General features: G+C 48.2%; 1 protein-coding gene across 1 annotated transcript; it reads left to right on the top strand.

Moving 5' to 3' along the window:
- Positions 1-1,328: 1,328 nt before the first annotated feature.
- Positions 1,329-5,186, top strand: BSX (brain specific homeobox). Its single transcript, XM_027579696.1, has 3 exons — positions 1,329-1,590; positions 3,637-3,833; positions 4,888-5,186. The coding sequence occupies exons 1-3, from the start codon at positions 1,329-1,331 to the stop codon at positions 5,125-5,127; spliced, it is 699 nt and encodes a 232-aa protein (XP_027435497.1). The 3' UTR covers positions 5,128-5,186.
- Positions 5,187-10,399: the final 5,213 nt, after the last annotated feature.

Here is a 10,399-nt window from a genome sequence, read left to right as displayed (position 1 = left end):
CAATTTTCAGAGATGCGAGCTGAAATTACCCCTGCTGTGCTGTAGATGATCACCTTAATTTTAGCAAATTGACTCCAGGGAAATAAATGTGACAGATTAGAAGGAGACAAACAGGAAAAAAACAACAACAACAACCAAAAACAAAAGATTGGAAGGGAGGGAAATGAAAAGAAAGTCTGGGAAAGAACAGGAGACAAAAATCTGATACAATTAGTTTGGTGGGTTAGGGTTGAAGGCAGTGGTATGGCAGAAATAGGAAGCTGTGTGAGTGGAATGAAGAGGAAGTAAAGGAAATTTGAGAGGAGATGGAGGCTGGCATTAAGAAGTAGCTCTGGACATGCACAGACCAAATTACTTCCTAATGTAGACATAACTTTCCTTATAACTGAGGGAAAGAGTGTTATCATCATCAACATTTTATTTATTTACCTCAACAGTCCTTCTTTTCCTCACCCAGCAACTGAAGTTGGGTGTAGCAGATATGGACCTTCTCCTCACGTATCCCCTTCTCCATCCCGCTACCATGTCTCTAAACTTGGAAAACCCAGGCCCAAATGCCAAAATAAATGCCTTATCCCCTATTGCTTTGGGACCCTTTAAATGCTTTTTGCTCTCTAAAGAGGAGTCTGTCGAATGACAGAGACTTTTTTCTTTTTAACTTTCTTTTAAAATGCCTGAGAAAGGGGCACCTGGGTGGCTCAGTCGTTAAGCGTCTGCCTTCGGCTCAGGTCATGATCCCAGAGTCCTGGGATAGAGCCCCGCATCGGGCTCCCTGCTCCACGGGAAGCCTGCTTCTCCCTCTCCCACTCCCCCTGCCTATGTTCCTTCTCTCTCTGTGTCTCTGTCAAATAAAAAAATAAAATCTTTTTTAAAAAATAAAATGCCTGAAAGAAAAAAGAAAGAGAAAGGAAAAAACAAACAAACAAACAAACAAACAAACTCAAATTGAGGTTGAGAAACCAACCTCGTAGGAGCAACAACCCGATCCGCTCCGCTCTCCCCGGGCCTGGCAGGTCGTGTTCAGCACCGCGGACAGCTCCCCGCCCCGCCCCGAGCCCACCGCACCCTCCCCTCCGCGGCTGGCAGCCTTGCCATTGGCTCTCCCAGCTCCCCTCTTGAAGCTGCCAATTCTACACATAGACCCAACCTACCCAGGAGCTTGTCTTCTCGCCTCTCCAGCGCCCGGGGTAGCCCAGGCCCGGAAGAGAGCCGCGGGGTTTCGGAGCCTCGGAGGGGGTTTGTTGGCACTCTACCAGGCTTGCTGAGACGCTGCCTGCTTCCTACACTTCGTCCCCGGCCCTCGCCCTGTGACAGACGCTTGGCTCAAGATGAATCTCAACTTCACTGCCCCTCTACACCCTGCGTCTTCTCAGAGGCCCACGTCCTTCTTCATTGAGGACATCCTGCTGCACAAGCCCAAGCCGCTGAGGGAGATGGCCCCTGACCACTTCGCCAGCTCTCTGGCCTCCCGGGTGCCTCTGCTAGACTATGGCTACCCCCTCATGCCCACACCCACCCTCCTGGCTCCTCATCCCCATCACCCTCTGCATAAGGGAGACCACCACCACCCTTATTTCCTCACCACCTCGGGTAAGTAACAGGGGCCTCAAGGTTTGGGGAGCAAGAGAGCAGGTCTTCCAGTGCAGACCCTAAGCCTGTGATAGAGCTGAGGAAAGGCCAGAGCTGGCTCGGCCTGGCTTGGCGACTTCCTTCCCTAAGTGACGGTGGAACATTGGGGATATGGCTGAGAACAGGCAGAGCTCCCCTGAGGCATGCCAACCCATGGGGATAAGTCTCGGTCACTCCGCACGCTTTATAACAGAGGAAACATTCCTATCCAAGAGGTGGCTGGAGGTTTTACAATATTCTTGATGGATAGTGCTCTGTCTCCTTCCTCGTGGTCTTCCTGGTCACTTTGGTCCGGCTCTCACTCCTGATTCTCTGTCTCCCCTCGCTCTAGGGGAGACCCCTGGCCACCCCACCCCATGGGGCAGAACTCCACTTTCCAGCTCATTAACTCCAAAGCCTCCAGTGGGTCCAGCTCTCTCCTCTCGGGTGCTGAGCATTTACGGACATACTGCAGGGGTTTAGAAGTGAATGAGGTTTGGGGATATTCTGAGGACTGAAGGTTTGACCTGGGCGGTATAGGGGGGAAAAGGGTAAGAAAAAAAAGTGGGGGGGGCGGGGGATGGACGCTGCTCCTCTTTAACCATCTGCACTCCCACTGTCTAACGCACAATCTTGGGCTCAGCTCCCCTCTTCTGCCCAAGTTGCTGGTGAAGCTGGAGCCCCATGGCCAAAATATTTTGATTTTCTATGAATGACAAAGACTGGGGGCCAGCAAAGTGGTTGGGTCAGGGAGATGTAAGGAAATACCCAGATTTTTTTCTGCCGCTCTCTGCAAGGCCACATTCATGCTTCCTTCTTTGGCATTTTCATTCCAGTTGAAATATAATAATTCCTTGAGTCCAGATGCAGAGCACAGGTGGGAAAACGACCCATCCCGGCGAGGGCCGGGAAAACACCTGAGGCAGTTTGTGAAACGTGTGCTCTGGAATCTAGGACAAAAGCTGAAAGTTTTTGTGAAGCGGTAAAACCCAGATTCTGAGGCGTTGGGTTGGCAGGACAATTATAGAAGCTATGTTGGAGCCTGCATCTTGGTATTCGTCTTGGTATTGGCCTCACTCCCTGGCCCATGACAGCCTCTTCTGGGCTGCACCCATGTTCCCCACAAATAGCAGTGGCCAAAGCCTGTGATGCCGGAATTGCTTGTTTCCTCCCCCACCCACACCCTCATTGGCAGAAATTGATGTCTGTGGCAGTTTACTTGGTGTGTCTCAGACACCATAATGCCTGCAGAGGTCAGGAAAGACAGAAGTCTCTCCCTGACCTGGGGGGGCGGGGTGCGCGAAGGGCTTCAGTCCTTCTGCTTAGGGTCGGAGAAAAAGAATGAGGATCAGATTAGAGATGGGGTCCCCAGCGGCCCCCGCAACTTAAAAGGAACGTGCCAGGCGGGAATTGCCCCTCCGTTCTTGCTTCTGAGCTGCTCCTGATGAGAGTTTTCATCTGTTCCCTTTGGCCGCAGGCGGGGGAATGGAGGCAGCTCTGGGAAGAGGTGTTTTTTAGTGAGGTTGGGAAGCAAGTCTACATTCGTGCCTCTCCTGGCCCCAGAACTACGCAGGGTGTCGTCAGGGGTATGGAAGAGGGTGGTGCCTGGGCAGAACAGCTACTGGACCAGCCGACGTTTGCAAGAAAACTTCGGGCGGCGCACCAGAGGACTGGCAGACGCTGCGAGAGTCTTTCCAAGAAGATATTTTCTAAGGCCTCCGATTTAAAATTTTTCTTTTATGTTTTACTTACTGTTTATTGTTTGTAGGTCTAGATGACCTGCCGGATAAAGATCTCCAAGCGCTATTCTTCGGATTTTTTTTTTTTTTTTTTTTTTTTTTTTTTTTTTTTTTTACATTTCTCCTGCCCTGCGGTTCCTGGGAGAAGGGCTGGAGAAGCATTGGGGCGACCAGGGGACTAGCGGAGGCAAGAAGCGGAGGGAGGCGCTGGGGATCGCGGGAGGAGGCTGCGGCGGAGGTGGCTCGGGGGCATCGCGTTCTACCCACTCGGCGGCTTTTCTCTCTGCAGGGGTGCCCGTGCCGGCGCTGTTCCCGCACCCCCAGCACACCGAGCTGCCGGGGAAGCACTGCCGTCGCCGCAAAGCTCGTACGGTTTTCTCGGACTCGCAGCTTTCCGGCCTGGAGAAGAGATTCGAGATCCAGCGCTACCTGTCCACGCCAGAGCGGGTGGAGCTGGCCACGGCCCTCAGCCTGTCCGAGACGCAGGTGGGCCCGAGAGGGGCAGTTCCTGATCTCCGCTGCTGCTCTTCCCTCCCCCCTTAATTCCTACCGCCTCTGCACCCAGTGCGGAGCTCTTGAGTGGGAGTGACCCCTCTCCCCTTTATTCTAGGCTTCTCCGAAGCTCCTTAGTAAAAGTACCGAACCCTCCAACTTCAGGTCAGACTTACCGAAGCGTCCTCTCTCGAGCGAGCCCCGGGCAGGGAGGAGAAACTCCTCGGATTGATCCTGATGATCACTCCCAGTTTGAGGACGATCAGTTCTCTGCCGCCCCCCACTCCTCTCCCATCGGGGCTGTAACCCTGGTCCGACGTAAAATCAGAGACTAGAACTAGTCGCGTTCTTGTCCTGAGCGAAGTCCACACAGGGAAATTGTTTTTATTATTTTAATCTCCCTTACGGACACAAGCCCTCAAATCCATCCTCCCCACTCCCCCACTGTAATGTAAGCAGCCTCCTTATTGCTCTGTCCTGAGAGGGAGAACTGTTTTCACCTTCCAGATCCTGTTCACCTGCAACCTTAAAACTCCTTCCCCCACTTTCTCTTTCTTACATTCTCTGTACCTGGGAGCCCCACTTGCTGTGAAATCGTTCGCCCGGCCGAGCGCCCCTGACTTTTCTCTCTAATGAGAACAAGCAAGATTGATTCTCATCTTCCTGTCCAGCAAGACCAGGTGTTTAGATGCCAAAATGGGGAGAACGTAAGTTAAACGTAAAGGAGGCTCATCGACGTAGCACTTACTATTAGTTATTATAATTAATAACAGTATTAGTATTAATTAAGCACACCATTTTGACCTTTATCGTTATTTTGGACAATTACTTCCAGGAGCCTTAGGATGCTTGATTCTCGTTCACTCTAACACGATAACTTGCAAGCAGTTCAGGTGTGATTTAACCCAAGGATGAGACTGCCACAGCTCTTGGATAATTCGTGAATGGGTTGCGGTCCATTTTCCTAACCCTCAGCAATCTTCGCAGATCTTAGTAACTACGGGTCTGAAGGAATGACGTGGTTGTATTTTTTCCCCCCTGAAATCAGGTGAAAACGTGGTTCCAGAACCGGCGGATGAAGCATAAAAAGCAGCTGAGGAAAAGTCAGGATGAGCCCAAAGCGCCAGATGGGCCCGAGAGCCCAGAGGGCAGCCCCCGAGGCCCAGAGGCCGCATCTGCCGAGGCTCGGCTGGGTCTGCCCGCCGGCCCCTTCGTGCTGACCGAGCCCGAGGATGAGGTGGACATTGGGGACGAGGGGGAGCTGGGCCCAGGGCCGCACGTGCTCTGAGCCGCGTGGCTGGGGAGGCGGGGAGGATGCGGCGGGACGGGGCGCGGTTCCCTCCAGGATTCGGAACGCTCGGACTCGGGTCCGGGGGCGGGCCTCGGAGATCAGCTCCTGGAAGACAAACAAATCACACCTGTGAACCCTCGAACCCGCGCGGAGCCCCGCGGCTCGGCCCACGCCCTCCTCCCCCTGTCGCCCGCCGGGTCCCTGCCGGGCGAGCGTGCACCTGCGTTAGCTCATTCCCGCGCCGTTGTCTTAAGTGGCGCAAGCTGGACCCTGGGCTCTCGGCTCTCTAACTCCGCCGCGATCGCAGACCCTCCTGGCCCTCTCCTCTCCGCCACCTGCCCCCAGCTCCGTTGTCCAGGCTCCGCGACCTCTCCACCCGGACCCTTTGCCCTTCCTTGGGTAGACCGATTGGCTGCAGGTAAGGGACCGGGAGTGTGCGCCTTCCGCTCTGCGGGGATCCAGGTAGAGCCACAACCAGATGCTTAAGATGTCTGTGCCGGACAGACTCGCGCGCTGCCAGCCACTAACCTCCCACTGGGGTTCCCCCACCCCCCATCTCTAACTCAGAAACTATGGCGACAACCCCTCCTCAGGGCGGCGCTTCTATCCTCTCCCGTCACTGTTCCCCTCCTGAGCTTCCGGTTCGGCACCCTGGACCCTTAAGCTGTGGCCCCCGGGAACACCCGCTCTACACGCTTCCCCTCAGTCCCCATACTGAGCGGCACCCACGCGCGGCGAGAAACTTGGGCAGGAAAACTTACCGAGCCATTTCTGCCTCCAGACCTTGCTGCACCTGTCCCGCAACTCTTACACGTCCCATGGGCTACTGATATTTTAAAAAGTGAGTGTTCCTTGGGCTGTGTGTGGAAATGTGGAAATGTTCATTTTCGTTGCATTTTAGGGAATGCGGAGTTTTAGCGAGATTAAAGCTAAATACGCATCCCCTTCCGGACGCGCACCTGTTTGTGGACGACTGCGGTGGGGGCAAGAGTCTGGCCCCAGCGCGTCGCTCTCTCCCTTTCCCCTAGGAGAACTCCTATTCTCTCCCTGGGCTTGCAGTCTCTTTAGATAATAAAGGGCTCGCCGCGCAAAACTGGGACCGAACCGAGTTTCCGGGAATCGTTTGTTAACGCGTCCTCCTCCGCGCACGCCCCCTTCCCTCCACCCTAGGCAGTGTCCTGTTCTCGAAAGGAGTGAACAGGCCTAATAACCTTTGGTTGACAGATTCCCTCACTCCCAGCCCGATTTTTCTGCTTTTAATCGTTTTATAGTCTTGAGTTCCACCTGTGTGGAAAGTCACCGCAAATGGTATTTTTTGACTCTCAAATACCGGAGGGACAGAGCTCCCTTGATATCTGGAGTTTGAAATTACGCTAACAAATTGTGTGGTGACACTACGCACCCAGGGTACTTATCCGATATAGCAGCCTGCCAGAGGCGACCTCAGCTTCCGATCTTCCTTTGGCTCTGGTTGTGTATTTAGGTAAGTGAGCCCAGGAAGGCTGGAAAAAGTGTGTGGCCAAGTGGAGTCCTGACCCTTGGGTTCGAATGATGAATAAGTATTATAGACTATGGCCGTGTGAGCTTGGGTTACAGTTAATCTTTTTTGTTTTTCTAGAAGAGGATGAATCCTAAATATCCCTCTAGATCTAAGTTCTATGCATGTAGCCGTAGGAAGTTTTTCTTTCTCCTTTCTTTCTTTTTTTCCCTACAGGTTTGTTCCAGGAAACATTAACTTAGGCAAAGATAAGTTGTCAGGGTGAGACCTCTATCCAGTCAGCATCATTTAGGTGACCAAGCTATTGCTTTAAAAACATAAGCATTGTAGAGCTGTTTGGATTTTCCAAAGTGCTCTTTGTCAATCAAGATCTAGTGAGTCATAGACAACAAAGATTAATTTTCCCTCTAATAGTTAAGGAAATCAAGGGTTGGCAAGATTGAAGGATCCACCTATGAAATTAGTACTAGCTAAAGTCAAAGGGGGACAAAAAAAAAAAAATCTCTTTTGACTCCTTGTTCATTTCTTTGTCCAACACACTGTTTTCTTGTAACAATGCACCGGTTGGCATTTTGCCTCTATCACTTTCTGTGAACACCTCTCCTGTTGATTTAGATTGTGTAGACACAAAAACAAATCTACACTCCGATTTCTCCTCTCTCCCTTTCGGATAATGACCATACATTTTTAAGGCATGAGTTTTGGGCAAGTGCTTTACAATAAGACAAAAAACTTGGTTATGGTGGTGGTGGTGGGGGGGAGGAAGTGATTTATAAATATTTGGAAGGGAAAGTAGATACTATTACAAGAGGGGAGAATCTCAGATTCTTATACCAGAAAGAAGAGCTACTAAAAGGGATTTGGGGAGAATCTTTAAAGTCAGTAGAAATACTGTGTTTTTGGAGGACATTTAAAAAAATTTAAATGGAAGAAGATGCCAGGCTTTATTTTGGCTCTGAGAGAAGCAGATTAGGCACAGTTCATGATGTTTTCAAAAGGCAGGTAAATAGGAAACCTTGTTAGCGTAGGCACAGCTCCGCCTGATTGGAGGCAGAATGAATCCTGGAGCCCAGGGAAAGGCTGTATCTTTGATTCATGAGCATTAAACATGGAAAGATGCTCGTTCTGCCATATCAGGGTCCTCCCTTTGTGGCTGTTCCTGGCCAGAGTAAGCAGGAAGGGAGGAGCTTACACCTGCGGCACCAGCCACACTGACTGTGGTACAGTTTTCTCATCAGACCGTATTCCCTGAAATTGATGGCACACAATTCAATAGCCAAGTTCTCCTGGTTTTCCTTTTCTTTTTTATACACAGCGGGTTAGTGATGATAGTAGAGGAGAGACACAATTTAGTTTCAATTTCATGTAGCATGATAGCGGTGTTTGGTTTTTGGCCTTCAATACCGATCAAAGCCAACATAGGCTGAAGAGGTATTTTGTCTGAATTACCTTGGCTTTTGCCTCAATTCAGTTTGACTTGGTTGTAAAGATCGGACAAAACCACGTTCACTGTGATATATTAAAGACCTAGCCTGAGTCTGAAGGGGCAAAACCTCTTAAAATAGCCAAGGTGGGCACATCATCCTACATGTAATCCCAAATGGAATAAATTGTTTGTTCTGAATTTGTTCTTAATGCTGTTTGCAATGGACTTCATTTCACAGATTCTCAGAAAGGGACTCTTGATATTATTTCTGCTCACATGACATAAGAACATAAATGGACAACGCACCATTCTGCCCAGTATTAGCGGATAGTGGCACTAAGAAATAATTGGAATTCATGACACCACTTCAAAAGGTAGAGGACTGGCTCATATCAATGTGTTTGATAACTAGAGCTAAAGATATGTGAAGGCACAGAGCAAGCAGAATGCTTTTTGGTGCTAAGAGAATCGTGCAATAAACATATTGAGTTGAAGCGGTGACTCCCTGGTCTTCTTGAATTGGGCTCAACACATGTGTGGAAATAAAGAGTTAAGGAAATATTTTACACTTATTTTGTGTTCTTGGCATCACATTTTATAGAGGCTGTTGACAAGCTAAAATTCACCCAGTATACAAAAACCTGGAGAGTAAAAGGTGTGGAAAACACAAAGGAGTGTGAACTTTTTAGCTTAGAGAAGCCAAGTATTGGGCAGGGGTGGGAGAGGAGATTTGAACAGTTGCAGGGCTACTCAGTATCAGGGAGTATATCTATGCAGCTCTGCTGAAGAAGGCAGAACCAGAACCAATGGGTGGTTCCAGAAAACAGATTTTGGAACAACGTTTGCCTACCTCCTATAGGCCGGGTAGTGTGCTGTCTATCAATAAGACAAGCTAAGTCCAGAAAACACTAAGCACCTTTCACTAGAAAAGTTTGAGAAGAAGCTGGAAAGCAAAATACTAAGGGCTAGAAGGCTCTGTTTTGGTGCTTCATTAGTGAGAAGGTGAACTAGTTTGGTTCTTTCTAACCCTTAAGAGCCTAATATCTTCTTTTTGTAGGAAAGGAACGATAAATTCCAACTTACTAAAGTTACTTGTCATCTCACTAAGAAGATTTCAGTTCATGTGCTCTAAATAAATATATCCATAACAATAAGAATTAAGAGAAACCAGAAAATGAAAAGGGTATTCTTTTATTCGTTAAAGAAGTCTCCTACACCCCATTTGAGAAAGTAAGAAAACAACGTGAAGATCCCTGGAGTTAAGGACAACTAGATAGTCAGGAAGGGATGGTCAGTGTTAGAGACCTTTAACAAAATCTAAGCCCTTCATTTTATGTGAAGAAATTAGGATCCAGGTATATAATGAATGCCTTGTCAGTGTTAAATAGACAGTGGCAGAATTCAGACTAGAAGCCAGTTCTCATGATCCTACTTTACCACTAATTCATGCTGTGATAAAAGTGATGGAGGGAGGGCTAATTGTCCTTGTAAAGGAAAGGATTTTGCATAGTAATTTTGGATGTAAAATTTTAAAAATTAGCTGGAAATTATCTAGTAAAATCTTAGATCAATTTATGGAAAAACTTTTGATGAAGAGCAATCTGAAATTTAAATTGGCTTTCTGAAGAGGTACTGAGCCCCTTAGCCCTTTTCATTCGAGCCAAAGTTGAGTGACTACTTGCTGGGATGTTTTTGAAGAGGTTCACACATTGAGTAGGATGAAAAATAAAACTAAAAGTTTTGCCTAATCTTTATAGACAAGGCAACTGAGAGTCTGAGATACTGACTTGCTCAATGTCCTACAACTGATTAATTTGATGAGTTATGAATTAATACATGTAGAGGTCCAAGGTCATTCCAATAAATATTTAGGAGATAAAAAACTTGATATGATTTCCTGTTTTCTGTCCAGATTCTCTCCATTGTGTTTTCTCCATTCTGGTTTTAATTCCCCCTCCCAAAGACATTTCTTTTCAATTTTATTTACTCCTTCCTCTTAGAACTCCCAGTGTGCATACCAGATAACTTTTCCTCCAGGATTTCATTTATAATTCTGTAAGCCTTCTCTTCTTATTCTCTTTACAAAATTGTGTAGCTGCAGCTGGATTTGGCATCATAGCCACAGGCTAGAAGGCTTGGCTTGGAGACTTAAATTCTAATCTTCCTTTTGCTCAGGATTGCGTTACTTCTCTTACTTGGCATCAGAAACATGAGAGTGTCCTTTAAATTAAGAATGGTGAGGAGATGTGAGATAAGAGATATAAAAGTATCTACTATGAGATCTTAGATGAAAAGTGCTTGAGGAAGATAATGAATTACAATAATCTGAACATATCGGGTTGGTT

The sequence above is a fragment of the Zalophus californianus genome, chromosome 11, assembly GCF_009762305.2.
Source record: "Zalophus californianus isolate mZalCal1 chromosome 11, mZalCal1.pri.v2, whole genome shotgun sequence".
Lineage (NCBI taxonomy): Eukaryota > Metazoa > Chordata > Mammalia > Carnivora > Otariidae > Zalophus > Zalophus californianus.
This window is presented reverse-complemented; position numbering and strand designations above follow the sequence as displayed.